Source organism: Zerene cesonia, unplaced genomic scaffold, assembly GCF_012273895.1.
Source record: "Zerene cesonia ecotype Mississippi unplaced genomic scaffold, Zerene_cesonia_1.1 Zces_u006, whole genome shotgun sequence".
In the NCBI taxonomy this organism is placed as follows: Eukaryota; Metazoa; Arthropoda; class Insecta; order Lepidoptera; family Pieridae; genus Zerene; species Zerene cesonia.
The window spans coordinates 1,247,591-1,272,977 of NW_024045136.1; the positions used below are offsets into that span (position 1 = coordinate 1,247,591).

A 25,387-nucleotide genomic window follows, 5' to 3' on the forward strand; every position below is an offset into this window, starting at 1 on the left:
ACACTACGTCCTATTTGACAGATGTCAAATCGTTCATCGTAATATTATCTGTGGCGGTGGTATGGTGATTTAAGTTTCTAAAAATAGATATAAAGCTGTTTATGAAAAATAAAATATACACTAAAATAAAGACATATTTATTGGCATAAAATTAAGTACATCTCTTTTACCACCCACTGACTACCGAACTAGTTGGGAACTGTATTTCCTTTATTCCTGTCATCAATAATGCGTTCATGCGTTCTTCTTTAAAAACGGAAAGAAAGAAAAGCATTCGCATAATTAGAAAACCCCTCATAGCAGTAATTTATACTACGTAGTAACTATATGGTGTTCTGTGGTTATACCGTATAGTATTATCTGTCGTTATACTGATTAACAATATAAAATTCATTTATGTCATCATCGGCAATGGAGCCGGTGGGTCGGCTGATGGTAAGCACTACCCCGCTATGAACATTTAGAGAGGCGTAAGCTTGATTGCAGACCTTAGGCCTCTACAAATGGATTGCCGACTTCAAATTGAAAATTCTCGTCAATCCTTTATTAATCCCTTGTTTAGTACATTAAGAAATACAAGATAGGACTGTGGAGGGTAAGGAAAAGGATATGGGCCTCCGGCTCCCCACTCACCCAAAGAAACACAGCAATATGCTATTACACGACGGTCTCCTTTAGGGGTGTGGTACTTCCCCAGCGCGAGCTGGCCCAATTCGTGCCGATGCGTGCTGACTACCACATACAATACCATTATAGAGCAAATTCCAAAACTCGAAATTTTTTATTTATTTATTTATTTATAAAAATGTCTTGCCATAACAGGACACGCCCAATGCAATTAAACAATATATTGTCGTTTTTAATGTTTTATTACAAAATCAATATTTACAAGTGAATGAGTAAATACAACTTTATCTTAAAATTAAATCAGGCAGGTTTGTAAAATTCAATCTATATATTTGTTCTAATATGTGTATTTTGAAATACGACACTGCGTGTTCTTACAAATAACATTATGATATCGTCAAATAAAAGAATATCCAGAAAGAATAAAAGAATCTTCTTTAAATATCTTTGGTTATTAGTGCCATGATAATTATCTTTTACCTATACATAATACGATATTGGTTTTAGTCAGTCAGATAATTAATTAAGAGCACAGAATTTAAAAAATAAAAAATGTCAGAATATGTACCTAAAAGTTTCCGGAATTATTTTAATATCATTATTTCAAAATGGAAATAGAATCGAATAGAAAGATTGACAGAATCTATGTGCTATACTCTCCAATTTTTCAGGCCGGACTGAATTAGGCGCGAACCGATACGTGGAAAGTAAAATAGTCACTATCCCATAGTAATAAGGACTACCATCATTATCTAAATGACAGTCATGCCTACTTCAGCTCAGCCAATAGTTTTGAGGACTGCTGTACAGAAGGGACTGATTGACTGATTGTATTCATTTGTTATAACTCTGAATATCAATTACACAACACAGGTATTCTTTTAAAACATCGAAATCACATAACAATACATAATTATTGAGGAAACAAACACTTGAATACCCTTTCTTCTTCGATATATCACTGCTGAATGACAAAGAGTATTAAGTATTGCTAGTATAAAAAAGAGATCTATTATTATTTAATCTTTATTCCGTTCCTCCAGTTGCTTTATTCTGACAGGGACTTGTACGGCTGGTAGGTCGACGCTTTTCGCGCGCCGGCGGCCATTTTGTTCATCGTTGACAGTTGGACGTAATTCTGGCGGGAGAGGTTCTAATTCGGGCAATGTTGGCCGCTTGCGAGTTAGCTCCGGAGTTTTTAGCACCCCACCTTTGTGAAAAATGTTAATTATTGTGAGTTAGTATGAATGTCTTATGGCTTTGGGTTTATTTGAGGATTTGCTTGTGAAAGTGAGTTGAAAGAAAACAGTTTGCTTTTAAATATATATTAAAATAATTTTATATTATAATTGGATTGAATAAATGGCAATTTTCTTAAATCAATCCTTTTAAAACTTGGCTACATTAAAACTGTTTATAGTCGGGATATACAAAATAAACACAATATTTTCTGATCATTATGAGTTACAGAGTAACAAGCATTTACTCTGTGATTATGAGCAAAATAATGATAAAATTGAAATATATAAATTAAAAAAAAAACATAATAAATTTGCAAGTTTTGCTTTGCCGTTAATTAAAAAAAATATTATTTAATAATCATAGATAATAAACAAAGCGATGACCAATGCAATTTTGATTGAATGATAGCATTGTATGTGTAATGCATGTTGGCATCAACAAAACATGAATTTTGAATAGAAAAAATAATTATTCTACGTATGAATATGATGATGATAGACAGCCAATTAGCATTAACAAATTGAATCTTGTACTCAAAGATTTTAAACGTTCAACAAAGCCCGCCATATTGCGGTTCGTGCAACGACGCAATATTCGCGCCATTATCTTCGACAGATACAAAACGGATGAACGTTAGTTCGAAAGTCGAAAATGGACACAGATAACAAAACCGTCACTCGCAGACCTGTCAATGTCAAATACAAACCTACATCTGTTCGTGTGCTGTGTGTAATTACAGAACTAAGTACCCTTTCTCCGCGGCGCCGCTTGCGTTTCTTGTTCTTTATCGTTCTCAGCTTTCATTGAGGTTTCGCAACCGTCTGCCCGAGTTCGCATACCTAATTTTGGAGAGCTGTAATTTAGAAAAATTATCAATTGGTATATTAATTCATATTTAATCTTTTAATAATTCACAACTAATTATTTTTTGAGTATAAGTCATATTAAAATTTCTTTTTTTTCTCTTCATTTGCTCAATAATATGAAAAACTTTCAAAAACCATAGACAAACCTCTGTTCAACGAGAATCTTCGTAAGTCTAGCAACTTCAGTCCTCAAATGGTGCAACTCTTTATCTTTCGCTTTTGACTCAGCCTCCGCTGCGCGCTCGCGGGCCGCGAGCCGAGCGCGCATGTCGTCGAAACTAGAAACAATATTAATAAAAATGTAATGTAAGAATTTTGAATAAAGAACAGGCATTTTTCGATTCTATGAATACTAAAAAAAGGTTATAGGTTTAAAGGTAATATTATTCATGAGGGATTATTCTTTATACCCGACTGCGACCGTGAAGGAGGGTTATATGTTTTTTTGGCACGTTAACAAATATGGTAATTTTGGTCTTTTTTTATAATTAAATACTTGTCGATACCACTGATAATGTAAATTATACTAGTAAAACTGAGGGGTAATGGGTTCGATTGCCGTTGGAGACTAAGAAATTGAAATCTCTGGCAGGACATGGCTGATCACTCTATTGTCCGTGAAAAAACACTATCAGTGAAACAAATGTATAAACTGCCGTATGGGGCAAATGGGGTTTCCCCCATGTTGAACAAGCATAAACTTTCATTTGAATTTTCAATAGTCTATAGAATAGGCTACGACATTGGACTTCATACTCCAATGAAGATAACATATCAAATTTAATTCATTAATTAGTATACAATTTATCTAAAATAGCTTATTAATTACTGAATAAATAAGATAGAATAAGGTACTTACAGTTTTCTCAAACATGCGCATTTCCTCGTCAAATGCTCAATTTGGTCCCTCGAACCGTTTTCAGCTTCTTTAATCTTCACGGCGTCGTCGCTTCTCTTCTGACGTAAGTCTTTCTCTCGCTCTAATGCCTCTCTATGTTAGTAAGGGACAGTTAGTTTATAGTGGCTGTATATAGGTGTGGCCTTTGCCTGATTGTATTGATGCAATGTGGCGGGAAATTTTGACAGCTCCACAGACTTTAGATTTAATTGTGGTCTGTGGTAGTCGAAATTAAAAAACAACGTATTCTTTATGTATATATGTATTTTTTATTAAACCTTGCATTCTGTTTTTAAAGTTGTACATATGAGAATTAAAATTTTGAAGATAATAATGAAACAAATGTCACACGATTAAAATTTATTTTAATAAACATTAAACTAAATTTTTTAAACATTTTGAAGCTTATAGCTTGTACATAGTTAATGAAATTGCAATAAAGCTATCAAAGACTAGAGACGTGAGTATGTTTCTTAAAAAATAATTATAAATATATGAGTTTTCATGACAATGATGTTGTTACAATATGTTGTAGCGCAAAATTAAACGATTTCACGACTCAGTGCAAAATAAAATAGTAACAGACATTACGTTCTTCATTGATGTGCTGCTAGGTGACTCAAAAGTCAATGCAGCTTTATACTGAGAGGTCCCTTTTGATAACAGACGTTGCCGCACAGTACTTGTGTTATTTTTTAGGTTGTAAGTTTTAATGTGTAATATTTTCTACTCTTAAATTCTTTACTATGTTTATTGTTTTTTTTTAACATTTTCTGTTTCTGTGTGGCTTTGTTATCAATAAATATTTTTATTATTATTATTATTATATTATACAAAGTGGAACCTACGGTTTCGCCTGGTAATTGGCTTAAATGTAGCCTATTAGTTAGCCCAGACTCTAATCTATCTCTGTACCAAATTTCATATATATCCCAACAAAAGCTTTTGCGTGAAAGAGTGACAAACATCCATACATTGTATTTGACTAGTATATAGTTATCTGCGGTGTGTGCATAGTACGTCTGGTGACAGATTGTTGTGGTTGTCAAAATGCGCTTTTTTACTGATAACTGCTTCAGTATTAAATTGAATTTCAAAGAAATGATAGTGTCAGGTTGAGATTATTGTATTAACATTAATCAGGATTATAAGCAAGCGAGAACAGATAATAACTACGTCCAATTGACATTTTAAATGTCAGTTTCAACAGATGACACAATAAAGTAAGTAAATAGCTCTCTTCATGTCAAGTGTCTTAAATTTGGCGCAAAGCTTTCACTTTCATAAATTGAGAAGGGATTATTTAGGTTATATGATAATTGGTATATTATTATGATTCATTCACATATGTGAATAAAAGGTATACATAAAATCAATTTACAAATAGGTAAGAAATTACGCAAGAAGTCTATTTCGTTTCGGAGACTACAAAACAAACCAACCACCGTATCTAGCTGAAATTTCAATTTTAAAAATTACAGAATCTACCCATAATTTTTAAACAGCTTTAAAAGTTATTTAGTGTAACCTATTTTCGTCTTAATTTCTTATCTGTTTTGATAGATCTGAGAATACTACTTGTCGTAGCTCATTAATAATTATTTCTAAAAGTTACATATCAAATAATTTTTAACGGTAACTTAACGCTCCTAAAATAATAAAAAATATATTGAAAAATAACTAAGTCGTGAAATCATATACTTAATTATAATAATGTTGTTATGAGTAAGTGACTTAAAATATAAAATTTTTTCACTCAGTCCAAATGGCAGTCAGTTTTAATAACTTAAATTACACACAATTGCAATATCAAAAAATAACTAGTTAACATACCGTTAAATACATAAAACTTTGAGAACAATGTAATATATTAAGTATATACGTGAAGCTAATATTTTCCTTACAAACTTTTCCTTTTATTTAAAAATAGGTACAAATATTATTTACTTCACATTCTTAACTTATCATCATATTAACTTTGATAAAAAATTCAATTTATTTCAAAAACAATTGTTCTCTACATAACTCTCTATTTTAAACAGTCGTAGAAGGCTACTAAAGCCAATTTAAACATAAATTCGAAAATAAATTTCTTTGGTTATAAAACCTTAAAATAACTCGAACTCTTTGGTCAGACGTTTCTTACAAAAAGTATACATTTTTTCTATGGTATTAAACCTTCGCTGCTCTCATTCGCGTGTAAAAAAAGAAAGCTAATAGAACGAGAAAGGTGACTAGAGCGAGACGGAACGATCCGGTGATGACACACGTCAGGCAAGCTGACAGCAGAGCTCCAACCCAGCCGAGACTGTTCAAAATGTTATTTAAATTACTATCATCATTTTTGTTTTACAAAATTCGGCAAATATTGATAACTTTTGTTTCGTCATTTTAAATTCTTTTTCTTTATTTTTAATTAATACCAGATTTCATTTCTGATGAAAGGTCAAAGTTGAAAAAGTCTTGAAATTTTTAAAGTGGGTATACGCATTAAATAAAAAAAAATATCAGATTCAAATCTGAAATGGTTGACTTACACTATAGATAAAAATAAAATATGCGTAAATTTTATATAGAAAATAAACTATACTGCCTTTTGGACGTAAAATGAAAAAAAGAAATGAATAAATAAATAAATTAAAGTAATCAATGAATATTCATGAATAATGTAAATTAGTCTGATATCTGAATAGTGATATATTTCATTGTTAAATTATTAACTACATTTTTTTAATGTTGTTAAATATTATTTACAGTCTGTGGTAGCCAAATTCGTCCAAAAGGCAATATATTTAATAAAAATCGTAATTAGTTGAAAATCGTGATAAAAAAAGGACTAATTTCGCTACCAATTTTATTTGGATGTGTGTTAACAATTATGGAAAATGTTACGTTATTTTAATATTGTTAATATAGCCTTAGATGTCTCACATCAAACGTACGTTAAAAATAAAATTGGTTAGTAAATATATTATTTAATTAATTTAAAAATATCAATTATAATTGATAAACAAAAATCCCGAATGCGTTAAAATTTTTAACTTAATTTTCATTCGATCACCAATTTTAGAAACCATAATTACATAATTGAAACCCAATGAATAGGCTTTATATAATAAAAGATTTGTTTGGCGCCAAAATTACATACTAGCTTTTTATTTTTTTTTTATTTTGACATACGCAACGTCACTCTCGCAATTATGACGGATCTAAATTCGAACGCCTTTTAATTTTAAATCTATAACTATAGAGCATACAAAAATAATAATTCTAACGCAATCGGTCTTTAAAAAAAAAGTGACATTACATGCAATGGGTCTACAATACAGATTAAAAATGATGTAATACCTCAATTCCTGCTCAGTGACAGCGAGTGTGCGGCCGCAAGCCGCCGCTTTTGCCGCCAAATCTTCAAATTCAACTGTTTTCGACTGAACTTGAGATTTCAATGCTGTAATTTGTATTATAAAAAAGTATACATAAGGCTAAAAAAATATATAAGGCTGTATGCATATAATTTTCTTTAAGATTCCTATGCTCAAAGGGTAAAATATATTTTCATACTATTGATTTATATGGAAGTTACGGAAGGCAGAGGCGTGCTTTCAAATAAGAAAAGAATCATCAAAATCGGTTCACCCAGTTAGGAACACAAAATAAAAATACAGAGGAACCTCCTCCTTTATTGAAGCTGAAAATGGAACGTATGTATTTTTATACTTAATAAAATACCTGCAATCTCTTCTAACAAGTCCTTCTCCCTTCGCACTCTCTCTTCGTCTCCTTCTTGCCGACACTCGGACTTCATTCGTTCCAGACAGTTCTCTTTGTCTATCATAAACTGTTCCCATTGGTCATCTGCGAATATTAAATATTATTTGCAAATGGATCTTTTATGTAATAGCTGATGGTTCGCCTGATGGTACTCCATCAGCATCGCTCATGCATGCATGAAGAGATAGTGCCTCTGCATATGCGTTGCCCGCTTTTAAGGCATAAGTAAATTTATGTGGAAATTGGGACACTATTCGGCACGAATCGGGCCAGCTTGCACCCCCAAACTCTAACCTCACCACCCAGACCATTCCATCCTATCAGTGGTCAATCCTTTCTTTATCCCTTAGACCAAAAAGTGGACAGCAAAATAAGATAAACTCAGGAAATTATTGTATTTTCACGTATATTTTCTAAATCAGTCTATTTATAGTGGGTCAAAATCGAGTCAAAAGGAGTTACATACTAACATACAGTAAAGCTGATAAAAGGAGAGTCGAAAAGGAGATAGGAGATAACACTGAAGGCAATAAAAGCGTGTAATGATAATGGAATATTTACCCATTTCCTGCCGATGCTGTTCTTTGAGTTTATTTATTAAATCATTCTTCTCAGCGATAAGCTTAGCTTTTGTAGTGTCCAATAGTTTTCTAGCCTCGTCAGCATCTGATGCGGCTTGATCTTCGACTAGGCGAAGTTTCGTCGACCATTCTTCTATTAATCTCTCTGAAATGTTTTTATTTATAATAGTTTATTGCACATAACAGAAAGTAAACCTTATACAAAATGATATTTCGTACAAAAGGCGGCCTTATTGCTAGACAGCAATCTCTTCCAGGCAACCTGGTAGGAAAGGAAATGTAAGAGGTTTTAAGGGTTAGGTTAGGGTTAGTTATACAAGGGTGATATGACATGAGATTTTAATACATGTTGTGGTCTTTTTACAATCTTCCATTTGATATATCTTGAGGGTGGAAAAAATCAAAAATTCGCCTCTATTTTAGTTTTTGAGTGCCATTTTGATAACTAATAAAGTCTATGGCACTACTATAATTCGGATAACTTTCTGAAATTTCTACAACGACAACTCGTATATCAAAATCCATCCAGCGGTTGAGGCTGTATGGTGTCCAAAAGAAATGGACACATAGTCCCATACTATATTATAAAAATTATAAGAAATAGTTTAAGAAAGAAAGAAAGAGAGGAAGTTAACACACCTTTTTCCTTTTCGAATCTCTCATTCAGTGCTTCGACATTATTCGCATAGGTGATGTCAGCTTTGTCCAATAAATGCCTTAATTGCAGGATGTCCCAGTCCGCTTTGCTGTGCGCTTCGGCGATGGCGTGCTCGAACTGGGCTTCCTTCGCTGCTAGCACTTCTTTTAGATTCTCAAACTGGAATGGACAATATTGATGTGGTTAATGATTTAAGACGTTTATTCTCATATCATCATGATCATCATCAGCCCATGTATGTTCCCACAGCTGGAACACAGGCCTCCTATGAAGATGCAGGCCATAATCCACCACGCTGGCCAAGTCCGGGTTGGCAGATGTCAAATGTCGCCGAAATTTTAATTCTAGTTTCTTCACGATGTTTTCGTTCACCGTTTTTTTTCCATATAGTCCCTATGTATGCTTAAATCTTTAATAATACACAATGATTTTAATGGTTTTTTCAATAGATGATTGAAGAGGAAGGTTTATAATATGTATGAAAACATCTATTAAACTACTCCAAATTTAAGCATTTGTGGAATATTCCAGAATAATCGCGGTATAACAGGGGGAGAAATGCCCTGGAGATCGATCTACATTAAATACCCCCAAAAAGGCGTCTTCAGGCATCTTGTTTATGAGGAAAGTCAGTGTAACGGATGGTTAATACATACGTCCCATACCACAAAGGAATACAGAACAGGTAAAAGTAAATAAGAAATTTTTTGAAAGAATAGAAAAAATTCGATCACGGGGCGGGATTCGAACCCGCGTTTCTTGCCTAACCGTAGCAACGCCTAGCCGTGATCCCGTGAGGGATTTATAAAAGCATTTCAATGCTATAAAAAAAATAAAAATTAAAGATAAAAGTAAGTCAATATATTTACTTATTACTACGTAACAACATTTCATCCACGTAAATAATTTTTTTACCTGAATACTAATGTTCTTAATGGAATTTTGAAATTAAGATAGACCTAAATTATTCATGAACACATGAACTTATCTTGCAGTGAAAGTCCCCTCAAAATCGGTCGAGCCGTTTCAGTAGCCGGAACAAGCAGACAGAGAAAAATAAATATAAATTGTGTTTCTTGGTACACGTACCGTGTATACATTCAGAAGTATTTAATAAAGAGCGGTTATTTTTATATTACACTAGCTTTTGCCCGCGGCTTCGCACGCTTTAATTTGGAAAAGTTTAATAGATGTTATTATACATGAACATGAACCTTCCTCTTGAATCAATCTCTCTATTAAAAAAAACCCTATCAAAATCCATTGCGTACTTTTAAAGATTTAAGCATACATTGGGACATTGGGATAGAGAAAGCGACTTTGTTTTATACTATGTAGTGAAACAGGCACTCCAATAGTATTATTGGTATACATTATTGTGGGAGTCGAGCACGCTTCGGCACGAATTGGGCCAGCTCGCACCGGGGAAGTACCACACCCCCACAGAAAACCGGCGTGAAATAATAGCTTGCTATTGTGTTTCGTACGGTGAGTGGGGGAGCCGGAGGCCTATATCCTTTTCCTTACCCTTCCCAGTCCTTTCCTTTATTCCTTTCATCAATCCTTTCCTCATCCCTTCCCAATTAAAGTCGGCAATCCATTTGTAGAGGCGAAAGGTCTGCAGTTGACCTTACGCCTCTCCAAATGTCCACGGGCGGTGGTAGCGCTTACCATCAGGCGACCCACCAGCTCCATTGCCGACGGTGACATAAAAAAAAAAAAAAAAAAAAAAACATTCGAACTCACCCTCGTGGTGACTTCTCTCAGCTTCCTCTCAGCGTTCCTTGCGTCCTTCTCAGCCTCAGCCCGCAGGTTCGACAGCGCCGTCCTCGTCTTCTCAGCGTGCGCCCGCTCTAGTGCCGACCTCGCGCTGGCCGCGCTAGCAAGCGCTTCGGCGTGCTCGGTTTTGATGGACTCTATGTGTTGTGAGTGTTGTTGGTGGAGGCGGTCTATGGCCTGGTGGAGAAGAGTGCGAGAAGACATGTATAGGAGTTTTTAATTGGTGAATACATTTTCTTGTCGAAGGTGTGACATGGGTAAATTTTATTGTGGGAGTTAAGCACGCTTCGGCACGGCCAGCTCGCAACGGGAAAGGTCAAAAGTATCTTAGTCGGCGTGAAATAGTAGCACGCGAATGCTACTATCGTTACTTCGATGAGTGGAAATAGGATGTCCGTATCCTGTTCCCTAACCTTTCTAGTCCTTTCCTTTGTTCCATTCGACAAATCTTTCCATATCTCTTACCTCTTAAAACCGGGCAACGCGTTTACACAGCACCTACTTTGAGAATGCTTATGTGCGATGGTGATCGCTTACTATCAGGCGAACCACAAGGTCAGCTGCCCACTCTTACATAAAAAAGTAAGAGAAATTATTAACTGCGCCTCGCGGTTTCACCCGCGTAAGTCCATATCCCGTAAGAATGTCGGGACAAAAAGTTACCTCTATGTTATTCCAGTTGTCCAGCTGTCTACGTATGAAATTTCATTGCAATCGGTTCAGTAGTTTTTGCGTGAAAGAGCAACGAACACACACACATCCTTATAAACTTTCGCATTTATAATATTAGTAGGATTAGTAGGATAGTAGGATAAGATAGGATATTTTCATTTGGTATGGTAGAATGTTATTGAAAAAATCGTATCTTACTATTTTAAACACTTTTATCAGAATAGCTTCATTTGTTATTCCAAAATTACTACCACTACCACCTCAATACTAATAAACTACTACTATCAATTAACTACTAACTAATACATTAACTACCCAGCTATATGGAAGTTGGAACCTCTCAATTTAACATCGACCTTCCTCACCAAGAAATACCTACCAGCGCGTGCTGTTCCTCCTTCTCCTTCACCAGCCTCCCCTCCCTTTCCAGCAGATCCTTCAGCCGGTGGACCTCCAGCTTCAGGGTCTCCTCCCTCGTCTCGACCCTCTGCAGCTGCAGCGTGAGAGATTGCACCGAACGTTGCTGTTCTGACGCCAACCCTCTCAGTTGTTGGAGTTCAGCCATGTGCGAGGGGGAGGGTGGGGCGGATTTTAACTGGTCTACGGTTTCTGATAACTGCAATTGTGAGAAAGAGTAATAAAGAAGGATCACTACATACTAAATGTAAGAGAAGCTGTACAATTTTTTGTTGTAACATCGAACAATAATTCGAAAATATAAGCATTAGAATAAAGAGGAATTTTTGCCCAATTGAACAAATGATTTATAAGGCTACTAGCATTCGGCCACGCGTTGCTGTGGCTGAGTAATTAAAAATATTAAGATTATAAATTACTGGATAATAATTAATCGGAATAAAAACTATCCTATATCTTAAGTTTGACCAAATTACACATTAAATGACAAATTTCATAAAAACCGGTTGAGTTGGTGAAGAGTTCATTGGGAACATATATTACTGGATTTTTTATATAAGGCTATATAATATGTATAGTTTTGTGCCTACTTCTTTTTTTTTCTTCAAAAATATTTTATGCCAACTTTTATTTTAAAAAGTTTATCTATACCTAGCGGTCCGCCCCTATACCTAGTGGTACATATAACCTATATATACCACGAATATAGCCTATAGCCTTCCTCAATAAATAGGCTATCTAACACTGAAAGAATTTTTCAATTCGGACCAGTAGTTCCTGAAGTTAGCGCGTTCAAACAAACAAACAAACTCTTCAGCGTTATAATATTAGAATAGATAGTGCACACGTTTGGAAATTACAAATATTTCGATGATTAATTAATTATTTTACTACAATTTTTAGCCTCCCGGTGTTGTTCCGACATTGAAACAAACTTAATCTTTCGCAAAACCTAAGTGCTTATAGCCTATATATGATTATAGCTAGGAAGAATTAATTGTGGGAGTCGAGCACGCTTCGGCACGAATTGGGCCAGCTCGCACCGGGGAAGTACCACACCCCCACAGAGAACCGGCGTGAAATAATAGCTTGCTATTGTGTTTCGTACGGTGAGTGGGGGAGCTGGAGGCCTATTTCCTTCTCCTCGCCCTTCCCATACCTTCTTTCCAGTCATCAATCCTTTCCTTATCCCTTATCCCTTAAAAGCGGGCAGCGCATTCTCAGAGGACTGAGCCTCTGCGAATGTTCATGGGTGGAGGTGATCGTTTACCATCAGGCAAACCACCAGCTCAGTTGCCCGCTATGACATAAAAAAAGCGTTATCCCCACCATATCTCATACCTCTTTCTTCTCCTTCTCCGCGTCCCTCGCCCTCTTCTCCAACTCCCTCATCTTCCACTCGCAGTCGGCTAATATCCTCTCCGCCCTCGCAGCGGCCTGAGACCGCGCCGCTTCGTGAGCCGTCCGCCATTTTGAGATATTCGCTTCGGCCGCTGATAACGCCTGAAAATTGTTGAAGTGAAACTTCTTTAGAATCGTTGTGATTTCAAAGCTGATGCAACGGAAAAAACGACGGGTAAGAGACACAAATACAAAAATGTGTAGAATGAATGAATGAATATTTGGTACGTATACAGCTGGACAAGTGGAATAACACATAGGCAACTTTTCATCCCGATATTCCTACGAAATACAGACTTACGCATGTGAAACCGCAGGACGCAGGTAGTTGAATATAATTCCTGAATCGCGCAATTGAAGTGTGACATAATCCCTTAAAGGTTATGCATTAATTTTTTTCAAAGAATCCAAATTAAATACAAGACAACACAAATATGTGTCGATTTATAAATAACTGTATATTTTAAATAGATATTTCTATTTACAAAAGAAGAATCAAGTCACAGCGCAGTTATTTGTTATATTGCCAACTTCGTGGGCTGTTCCCGCGTGATAAGCAATACTTGGGAATATCTGGGTGAAACATGGTATAAGCTAATATAGATTTATTAGCTGTGTTCCCCGGGCTTCGCCCGTGATACATGTAGCCTAAAACCTTCCTAAATAAATGGGCTATCTAACAATGGAAGATATTTTCAAATCGGATCAGTAGTTCCAGAGATTAGTGCGTTCAAACAAACAAACAAATAAAATTTTGTACGTAGATAGATGGGCAACTGGAATAGGACATAAGCAACTTTAATCCCAATATTCTTACGGGATAGAGACTTAGTCTTGTATAGATTTATTTATTTATTAATATTTCTTAATTGCACAAACTTAGAAAAAATCAACAAAAATACAATAAACAGAAAAAAGGCATCGTTTGTACAAAAGGCGGTCTTATTGTTTAACAGCAATCTCTGCCAGGCAACCTGCTAGGAAAGGAAATGTACGAAGTTCTGCTTTTGTTCTTTAATAAATGTAAGATTCCATCAAATGAAAAAAAAACGATATTGATATGAATAACGGTATTTTAATAAATTAAATAAAGGGAATTAACGTCTTTCTAAGTTGCATGGCACAGCATTATATGCTTTAAACAGAACAGCGGAAGGCACATAATACAATAAAAGATCTCACCTCTTGCGCCTTCTGTTCCTGTATCAGTTTCTCTTGCTCTAACCTCTGCTTGTCTCGCTCTAACACTTGAACTTTGGACTCTAATTCTGCATATTTTGTATGCGCGTCTTCTAACTCTGCCCTTAATTGTCTTATAGCTTCGTCTAACAGAAATTTTGAATAATTAGCATTAATTGCATAGGGATGTAAATTATTGAGAAATTTTGAAAGAATAGAAAAAAGTTGATCACGAGGCGGGATTCGAACCCGCGTTTTTTGCCAAGCCGTAGCAACGCCTAGCCTCTCGGCCACCTGTGATCCTGCCACAGTAATCGAATATCTTCTACTCTTTCGGTTTCATGTGCCTAAGGGGCACCCCACGCCATCTATTGAGATGATTTAGAACCATCACAACCAATACGAAACATTATTTCAATGATTACAATATTGTATCGATGGAACGCGGCCTTTGTTTAATTTAATTTTTAGTTTTATAGCATTGAAATGCTTTATCATGTTTTATGTGTCTAAGGGGGGCCTTTTTTTATATTGCGAAAAGCTTAGTTTATTAGAAAAACAATAAGAGAATATTAGCACAGATAACATAATAATATTAGTAGGAATTTAAGGAGAAGGAATAAATACCATTCCGCCTATTTAACTGGTCGGCTAGATCGGCGGAACAACTTCTAGCTGCCGATAGCTCTTCTTCCAAAGACCTGCTTCTTTGACGAATGAGTTCCGACTCTTTGTAAGCTGCTGCAAGATCACTCTTTAGTTCTGGAATAAATTGTTATTGTTATTAAAAAATATTGTTTACAATTGGTGTATTGGGAAGATGTAGACAAAGCAGATGTTTATTGGACGTTTTTTATATCATTGTCGGCAATGGAGCAGGCAGTGGTGGCTCAGTAGGCAGTGGTGGCTCAGTGGTGAGAACCTCGGACTTCAAGATCGATAAGTCGGGGTTCGAGACCGGGCGAGCGTGCAGGAAATAAATTGATTTTTCAATTTATCTCCACATGTGGATAATATCACTGCTTAAAACGGTGAAGGAAAATATCGTGAGGAAACCGGCATGTCCAAGAATCAAAAGTTCGACGACATGTGACATCTGACAACCCGCACTTGGCCAGCGTGTTGGATTATGGCCTGAACCTTAATAGGAGGCTAGTGTCCCAGCAGTGGGAACATATATGGGCTGATGATGAAGGTCGCGGATTGTTGACTTTAAATTGAAAAGTCATTAAGAAGGGATTTACGAGAGTAATAAACGAAAGACTGGGAAGGGTAAGGAAAAGGATATGGGCCTCTGACTATGCCATGCCACTATTTTGCCGATCTTCTGTGGGGTGTGGAACTTCCCTGGTGCGAGTAGCCCCAATTCGTGCCAAAGCATGCTCAACTCCCACATACAAAGAGCCTATTTAATTTTGACGAGAATTCACTTTATCCAAACGTCCACAAGAATCCGTTTGCGAGACGATGGAATGATGGCGTCACGGGGCTTTTTTTACTGTGTGTATGTTTTATTTGTTTTAAAATATAACGAACCTCACCTAAACCACACCTAAACAAACCAAAAATGTATCGGTTGAAACCCACGACTATCGGTATCGAGTATCAGTATAAAATAAAAAAGGTGTGTGTGCGATTCACACACGATAGAAGTGAAACTTCAGTAAATCGTAGTATGTATATTTCTGTCTCATTCTTTGCCAGCTTCATTCTACACATTTTTGTATTTGTGTCTCTTACCTGTCGTTTTTTCCGTTGCATCAGGTTTGAAATCACAACGATTCTAAAGAAGTTTCACTTCAAAAAATTGATAAACCTCCTTCGTTGTTGAGAAATTCAGTTTGAAATTTACTAAACACAATTTTACCACATTAACCGCAAAGCGAGAAACACATATTCCAAAATAAACAACTCTGTATTCACAAACCAACGCCTCTCAGAAAACATTCTTAAAATACCCTCATTTTTTTCAAGCGTATCTCAATGATCGAATTCGAGAATTTTATTATTTCCTGAACAACGAACCCGTGAATCAACACACAAAGAAAGTGCATTTACACTGAACTTATTGGATTCCCGCCAACATCACGTTTCCTTGTCTTCAAAATAAATGAGACCTTCGAATACATAGCGCGTAGACAATAACAATTCATGTATTAGTAATACGGACATATCACACGCCACCACTTGCTGAGATTTTATTTCTTGTCTACAAATATGGTCACTGACTTCCCCGGGAGGGAGGTAAAACTGTAAATTGTAAGATAACAAAACTTCCCTATTTAGGGATAAGGAAGTTTTGTTATTTTGAAAAGCCTTATTTTAAATATATAAAAAAAATTATATATAAAAAAAAAATTATTTATCAAAAAATCCAGAAACGCAGTTAAATTGAGAACAGTTGAATTGTTAAAAATTAAACTGTTTGTGAACATTTTTATTTATTCGTTTAATTTTATGGAACACCAACAACAACCACATTTAAATGTATGTAATGTCTGTAACATTACATTATATCATCTTATCTCATGTATTTGTCAATTATAGATTACAACTTTCACAATAATACCAATTATACAATTGTCTCACATGACACACAAAAAAATCTAAAATTAATATATTTAATGTTATAATTTCTTTCTTTCAGCAGAGAACCATATTACTGATAGATAAAAGCTATAATTATTGGCTTAATTGAGAAGAGAAGAAGAGAAAAAGAGATAAGGTCAACTGTGGCTATTGACAAATCTTTAAAAAAAGATTACCTGAGTAGCTGTTCGCCTGTACGAGGAAATTTCAAGAACTACGCGGTACCAGGACTAAAATCACATGAAACCACACGGAAGTGCCATATTTCAAATAGAAAATCAAACTCGAAATTTCTTTGGTAACAAACAAAGAAAATACATTCGAATTGAGAACCTGGCTCATTTTGAAGTCAGTCAAAAAATGGTGCAATATCTTGCATAAGAGGTAAAAACCATTGCTCTCGCTACACCATTGTGGGAGTCGAGCACGCTTCGGCACGAATTGGGCCAGCTCGCACCGGGGAAGTACCACACCCCCACAGAAAACCGGCGTGAAATAATAGCTTGCTATTATGTTTCGTACAGTGAGTGGGGGAGCCGGAGGCCTATTTTCTTCTCCACGCCCTTCCCAGTCCATTCCTTCTTTCCAGTCATCAATCCTTTCCTTATCCCTTATCCCTTAAAAGCGGGCAGCGCAGTCTCAGAGGTCTGAGCCTCTGCGAATGTTCATGGGCGGAGGTGGTCGTTTACCATCAGGCAAACCACCAACTTAGTTGCCCGCTATGACATAAAAAGAACATAATAGACGAAGATTTTGTAAGAGCATAGAAATAGAGAACTCACGTTCAATCTCCTGGTCCTTAGCATCGATCTCCTTTCTGAAGGAGGCGATGACATCTCTAGCTCTTTGTATCTCATCGCATCTGTTGTCCGCTAGTTCGGTTAGCGCCGCCACTTGTGCCTGGAATTTGGTCTCTTGGTTTACTAGGGTTTTCCTGGAATAGAATAAAGATGATTAGTTAGCTGGTATTTCGCCTGATTAGCCTCAAATATATAAGACTAGCTGTGCCCCGTGGTTTCACCCGCGTAAGTCCGTATCCCGTAGGAATATCGGTATAAAAAGCGGCTTACGCGGTGAACCCGCGGGGCGCAGCTAGTCTTCAATAAATTAAAACTACGGCTCATATGGATACGAATATCACAAATACGTCAAAAGATGCAAATTGAATCGCACGAAATATTACATCTACACTAATATTATGTATTTTTGTATGTATGTAACGTTTGCACGCAAAAACCATTGGACCGATATCAATTTATTTACCATTAGAAAGCTGCAACTTCATACAGTAACATAGGCTATATTCGTACCACGGGCGAAGCCGGGCGGACAGAGTCGTTCATATTCCAAAACATTTTATCCACTTAAACTTATTTCTCTACGTTTATACTATATAAATCTATTAACAACCTCATTACAGTGGGAAGAATTTACACCCCAACTCCAGCTAGTTAATGTAAAATATTATCCAGACTTTAGGCATTAAAATACATCTAGACTGACGTATATACAAAACAGAATGTAAACAGATGTTGCTCTTAAAGAAATCCTGCATCTTCAATTGCTTACTATTGATAGACATTCGGATTGAACCAATAAATATTGTAAAGAAACGAGTCGTAGATTGAATATTTTATTAGTGAACTAGCTGCGCCCCGCGGTTTCACCCGCGTAAGTACGTACCCCGTAGGAATATCGAGATAATAAGTTGCCTATATGTTATTGTAGTTGTCCAGCTGTCTACGCACTAAATTTCATTGCAATCGGTTCAGTAGTTTTTGCGTGAAAGAGAAACAAACACACACACATCCTTACAAACTTTCGTATTTATAATACTAGATGCGCCCCGCGGTTTCACCCGCGTAAGTACGTACCCCGTAGGAATATCGGGATAATAAGTTGCCTATATGTTATTTCAGTTGTGCAGCTGTCTACGTACCAAATTTCATTGCAATCGGTTCAGTAGTTTTTGCGTGAAATAGAAACAAACGCACACACATCCTAACAAACTTTCGCATTTATGATATTAGTAAGAAGTTTATGGGCTAGGAAAATGCGGTCTTAGCTATCAATAAAATACTGCTTAATTGACTTAGGGAATAACGTTCGTAGAACCTACGGTTCCTGTGCTTGGAAGCAATAAAAAAAATAAAACGAAACATTTTCAAATGAGTTCATAAATGGAGGTTATGTATTTGATTTTTCGGATTTTTTTTTGTATGACATAATTTCTTACTGGTTGCATCCATTTTATGATACTATTATTAATCCAGCACTAGCTCCGCGGGTTCCAGCTGGTGATAGAACGGGGTAAGTATATTTCTTTTTCTTATGTTATAGTTAGAATGGAGCAGAGTCTCCAGAGTGGCATATCATCACCACCGGCACCGACCATAAAAATTAGCAGGGGCTATATAGCTATATAGCAACTTTACTAGATTTTTGGAGGGTCTAAAGGAAAGGATTGGGAACGGTAAGGGAATACCGGTCTCCAGCTCCCCAGCTCACCGAAATAAACCCAATAGCATGCTACTATTTCACGCCGGTCTTCTATGAGGATGTGGTACCTTCCCCGAGCTAGACCAATGCGAGCCCAAGAGTGCTCGACGCCCACGCGTTATTTAGATTGGCTCGCCTTCAAAGTCCTTGCAAGTTTCCTTGAATGATTTTTTTGATATATTACAAGAGTATTGGCTCATTTCCATTACTAAGTGTATAATGTAAACACCAGCTATTTACATTACGATTTCTGTTCGATGAAAACATTTCTTAGTACCGAAAATGTTTTCAGGATAGGAGAAAACAACATCGCTGGCAATATTGTAAACAATAAATTGAATAACTATAAATTATTATAAATTATTAATGTTGAAAATCAGTGGTGGCTCAATGGTGAGAACCTCGGACTTCAAAATCGATAAGTCGGGGTTCGAGCCCGGGCGGAGCGTGCAGGAAATAAATTGATTTTTCAATTTATCTGCACATGTGAATAACTTCACCACTGCTTAAAACTGTGAAAGAAAACATCGTGAGGAAACCGGCATGTCCATGAAGCAAAAGTTCGACGACATGTGACATCTGCCAACCCGCACTTGGCCAGCGTGGTGGATTATGGCCTTAACCCTCATGGGAGGCCTGTGTCCCAGCAGTGGGAACATACATGGGCTGATGATGATAATGATGATTATAAATGTTTTCACTTTACCCGGCTGACCGAAGGAGGGTAATGATCTGTGCGTATGTGGTTTCTATGTATGTCTATTTTTTAGCACGCCCTTCAGCCCACACCGCTGAGCGGATTTTGATTATGACATATCGTTGCAGTCATCAAAATTGTGGTAATAAAAAATCTATACATATAAAAATGAAACCCGTTTTCCTTGGTCACGGCATCACGCGTGAATGGCTGGACCGATTTCACTAATTCTTTTTTTGTTGTATTTGTTATTATTAGGAGAAGGTTCTTACGGAAAAAAATATGTGTACAAAAAAAAAATATGTACATTTAATTTTGCATATTTTAAAAAACGCGAGTAACAAATGTCAATGTAATTCACAGCCATAAATTATATTTATATAAGGAGTTGAAATAGGAAGATGATTGCGATATAACCGAATACCACGCGGGCGAAGCCGCGGGCGAGAAGCTAGTTGGTCAATAAAATGGCGCCCGAAAATTGTTACATTAATATATCAAATTAATCATAAATTGTATGAGTGATTAATTTTGTTTTGTAATTTATTTGTATGAAATCCTTAGTGTTGCGAGGCCGCGACTTTTGTTACTGTAATTGCTGACGCTTGCCACTGAATTTTAAAGACATTTTATGTTCAAATCCGAGAAGCAATCTAAAAAATGGACTGTTTTTTCATCGGAAAATATGGTTGGACTGTAAATAATTATTCACGTATTATGTGATTCTTTTCTAACATCGACAATTATCACTAAAATAATTCTAAGGAACTCTAACTTAAAGTAATACTAGCTGTGACCCGCGGTTGAAACCGCGTAAGTCCGTATCCCGTAGGAATATCGGTATAAAAAGTGCCTATGTGTTATTTCAGTTGTCCAGCTATCTACGAAGCAAAACCCCTATATACTAAATTTCATGAAAATCGTTGGAGCCGATTCCGAGATTCCAATTATATATATATATATATATACAAAAATTGCTCATTTTAAGATATAACATAAGATAAAGTCTATTGGGGAACATACTGAATATACATCAAAAATTCAACCTTATTTAGATGCGTTAAAGTTCGATTTACATAGCATCATTAGTCTACCCATGGTATAACATTTACCAATTAAATGCAATTATGACGATTGAAAAGTCCTTCTAGAACAAGTCTAATGGTATAAATGTTTGAGTTTGAGTTTGAGTACCGTAATCATTTTTAAAATTCCGACTTGAACACATTATTAATAAATCTAAAAACAACCCATGAACTACGCCTGACGTCAACGGACGGTCGTTAAGAAAAATCGACAACAGGATCTTTATGAGGATGCATATAAATACTCTTTCGTACTATATAATAAATCCTATTAATATTATAAATGCGAAAGTTTGTAAGTATGGATGTATGGATGTTTGTTACTCTTTCACATAAAAACTACTGAACCAATTGCAATGAAATTTGGTACGTAGACAGCTGGATAACTGGAATAACATATAGGCAACTTTTATATTCCGACATTCCTACGGGATACGGACTGACGCGGGAGAAACCGCGGGGCGTAGCTAGTAATAATATAATAAGAATAAAAAATTTTATTTGGATAAAAACGTTACATCTGCATGTATATGAATCCTTAGGCTCCTGAACTAGTACAGAACTGTGTCAGGAGCCAGAATATATGCATTTTGATTTTAAGATCTAATAACATAATCTACTAATATTATAAAGGAATTTTGTCTGTTTGTCTGTTCCACATGCTTAAACCAATTTGGATGAAATTCGCTTAAAAGATAGTTTGTTGTTACACGAGAAAGGACATAGATAGCTTTTATCTCGTACGCGAACGAGAACTGTACTGAAAAACCTTTGACTGTCTATGTACACACATTTGGAAGCGCGGGAGAACCCGCAGGGGTGAAATTATTGTATAGAATTCTCTAATCAGAATCTCTATATATACATATATATGGTCACGGGGAGACTGTCTTACTCTCCCCGTGACCATACGTGACGTAATATAATGAATAAATCGCGTTTAAAATCCGTTAAAAAGTTTTTGATTTCTAAGAAAATTCTCGTGAATCAATGTTAGTTTACTCCTCCGAAACGGCTGGACCGATTCTGATGAAATTTTGATGTCGGATAGGTTTGACGATCGGAACAGTGCTTGCCGGCTCAGCTAGTATAATATAATTATAGTTTAATAAAAAACAAACAAACACACACTTTTGTTCTTACAATACATATAGAACACTAGCTGCGCCCCGCGGTTTCACCCGCGTAAGTCCGTATTCCGCAGGAGTATCGGGATAAAAAGTTGCCTATATATTTTTCCAGTTTTTTAACTGTCTTAGTAACAAATTTCATTGTAATCGGTTCAGTAGTTGTTGCGTGAAAGAGCAACAAACAGCCATGCACACATGCATCCGTTCACACTTACAAACTTTTTATTCCGATATTCCTACGGGATACAGACTCACGCGGGTGAAACCGCGGGGCTTAGCTAGTAGACTATATGCCGGAACAAACCGGGTGGTGCCCGCGGTTAATCACTACATAGTATAAAGCAAAGTCGCTTCCCACATCTATCTGTATATATGTATGTATTTTTAAAACTACACAACGCAAATTGATGGGTTTCCTTTTGATGCATAGAGTGATTCAAGTGGAAGGTTTATATCGTTACTAATATTATAAAGTTGAAGAGTTTGTTTGTTTGAACGCACTAATCTCAGGAGCTACTAGTTCGAATTGTAAAATTCTTTCAGTGTTAGATAGCCCATTTATTAAGGAAGGCTATAGGCTATATATATATATATATACCACGGGCGAAGCCGGGGCGAACCGCTAGTGCATAATAACTTCGAATTTAACGCTTGCGGGCAATTCCATACCTTATACCTCTTACTCAATCACCTTTAACTAGACTTAAAATGCCTTACTGTATGGATTTCATCTCGTCTCTGTAAAACTCACAGGCGTGTCTAAACAATATCTTTTGCCAAAGAAATTTCGCTAATATAGGTCAACGTAACGCAATAAATAAATAACGTAAATATTTAAACTTAAATATGATACGATCTGACGATCTATCTAACTTCCTAAGCCCTTAGAGCTTTAGTGCATACAATTTTTAGACGTCTAGATCACCTAATTTATAAATTCAACAAATTTTTTACGGATTTTAAACGCGATTTATTCATTATACTATTATTCCGACGTTTCGAACACTTTACAGCGAGCGTGGTGTTGGGGAGACTGTCTCCCGAACGACGATCGTTGAAAGTCCATTAAAAAGTCTTTAATATCTCATTCTATACTTAATATTGAAAAGCTGGAGAGTTTGTTTGTTTGAACGCACTCATCTCGGGAACTACTGGTCCGATTTGAAAAATTATTTCAGTGTTAGATAGCCTATTTATTGAAAAAGGCTATAGGCTATATATGTACCACGAGCGAAGCCGGAGCGGACCGCTAGTATATAATACTCGCATAGAATCAAACACAAGAAAACACTAACCTAATTTAACTCCTAAACGTTACAAAAATATTTGTTCGCCTGGTTTCTATTACTAGCCAAGTTTACAAGGGGTTAGACCAACTACAGTAATGCAGGTGTATATGGGCGGTGGTGACACCAATTACATCAGGTGACCCACATGGGCCCTTGCTCACTCAGTCATAATAATAAAAACTAATCGCTCATATTTTAATAGAATAGAACTAGATCATATTTTAATAGAACTCCACGGAACGGAAGATCCGATCGGGGATCTCTTTAAATGGTAGAAGAATAATTAAATCGGTCTCCAGTTGAATTTATTTTATGATATGACGTAATAAACACGGAAAAATTTATGAGAATTGGGACCCTTCTCCATTTTTTTGGAGGACTGTTGAATGAAACTAAAATCATAATCAGCTTTAGATAAAATACTGTTAAGGAAATCCTATCCTACTGTTTGAAGTCCGAGGTTCTCACCTCTGAGCCACCACTGCTTTTTTGACGGATGATATTTTATATGAATCTTATATCTTTAATTCTTATATCTTTAAACGAGCAATTTTTGTATATATATATATATATAATTGGAATCTCGGAATCGGCTCCAACGATTTTCATGAAATTTAATATATAGGGAGTTTTGGGGGCGATTAATCGATCTAGCTAGGAATCTTTTTTCGAAAATGTCATATTCGTCTTTTATTCGTGTTTTATCGACTTGAACTTACTTTTTTAAGTCGTAAGATCGATCGTCGTAAGATCGTCGGTAAGATCGAAAAATATTATTCATATTTTATCTTTTTATTAGTATGTAATACGTACTTAAATATAATTTCCAAAAAATAAATAAATAAATAAAAAATACCGGGCAAAGCTCGGTTATCCAGGTACTGATTAAATTATATTAAACAATTCACAGTCCTAACAACAAATAAAAACTTTCTTTTGAAAAAGTTGAACATCGCTATGTCAAATGATGTTTCGTTCGGGAATTAATAAAACAAAATTATGTTCGCAATTAAAAATCTATATCAATAACAATAAATTTATATGTATACGTATATGTTATCTTTTCATTGGCATAACAAAAACTCATTGGAATTCGTTTGATGCTCTTTATAGCATATTTGGACAGTTTGTAGCGACTGAAAAATTCCTGAAATTATTCGGATAGTAGCTGCGCCACGCGGTTTCACCCGCGTAAGTCCGTATCCCGTAGCAATATCGGGATAAAAAGTTGCCTACATGTTATTCCAGTTGTCCAGCTGTCCATGTACTAAATTTCATTGTAATCGGTTCAGTATTTTTTGCGTGCATGAGTAACAAAGACACACAAATCCTTTCACACAAACTTTTATAATATTAGTAGGATTCGAAACACACAAACATGATTTTGGTACTGATTCGTATAGGATATGATAACATAAATACACACATCATATAAACATCTAGTTGTTTGGAAGAAATCGCTATACAGCGATAAGACCGCCATTTGTTTATAATGTAACTTTATTAAGTTTTTTTTGTAGTTTTATTAAGGGCAATAAAGAATAAAATAAATAATAATAATATTAAAAACAAATTGACAATGAAAAAGCACGTTAATTGTAAAAAAAAACAGATCATTGAAAACTTACGTGTCTGGCTCTGGTTCTACGACAATCATATCGCTGTCCTCTTCTAGCTCGTCCTCTTGCATATCCTCAATTATTTCCTCCTCACTCTCACTCTCTATTATACTTTTCACATCACTAGTCTCATCACCAGACTCCTTATCACACTCCAAGAAACCACTGTCACTATTGTCACTTGTTATACGCTTTAGATCGCTGACACAGTCTATCCTGATCAAAGGTTGACTGTTTATACTGATAACTGTTTTATTATCATTTCCGTAGCCTTCATCCTCAGGGACATCCTCCAGGTATTCATTTTCCTCAGAAGTAAGGGATTCGAATGAGGAATCCGCTTCTTCGTCAGTCTGCTGTTCGCCATCGTCGAAGACGATATGCT

General features: G+C 35.9%; 1 protein-coding gene across 1 annotated transcript in view; it reads right to left on the reverse strand.

Annotated features, from left to right (window-relative positions):
- Positions 1-1,646: 1,646 nt before the first annotated feature.
- The window catches only part of LOC119838890 (rho-associated protein kinase 2-like), a 26,122-nt gene continuing 2,381 nt past the window's right edge, over positions 1,647-25,387 (reverse strand). Inside the window, exons 2-16 of the mRNA XM_038365034.1 lie at positions 25,012-25,385; positions 17,466-17,617; positions 14,722-14,856; positions 14,098-14,240; positions 12,856-13,017; positions 11,477-11,713; positions 10,393-10,602; positions 8,628-8,805; positions 7,969-8,133; positions 7,366-7,491; positions 6,982-7,084; positions 3,595-3,726; positions 2,882-3,013; positions 2,619-2,722; positions 1,647-1,837 (exon numbers count right to left, since the gene is read on the reverse strand). Of these exons, the coding sequence (XP_038220962.1) occupies positions 1,647-1,837; positions 2,619-2,722; positions 2,882-3,013; positions 3,595-3,726; positions 6,982-7,084; positions 7,366-7,491; positions 7,969-8,133; positions 8,628-8,805; positions 10,393-10,602; positions 11,477-11,713; positions 12,856-13,017; positions 14,098-14,240; positions 14,722-14,856; positions 17,466-17,617; positions 25,012-25,385 (2,544 nt within the window). The remainder of the gene's footprint in view (positions 1,838-2,618; positions 2,723-2,881; positions 3,014-3,594; positions 3,727-6,981; positions 7,085-7,365; positions 7,492-7,968; positions 8,134-8,627; positions 8,806-10,392; positions 10,603-11,476; positions 11,714-12,855; positions 13,018-14,097; positions 14,241-14,721; positions 14,857-17,465; positions 17,618-25,011; positions 25,386-25,387) is intronic.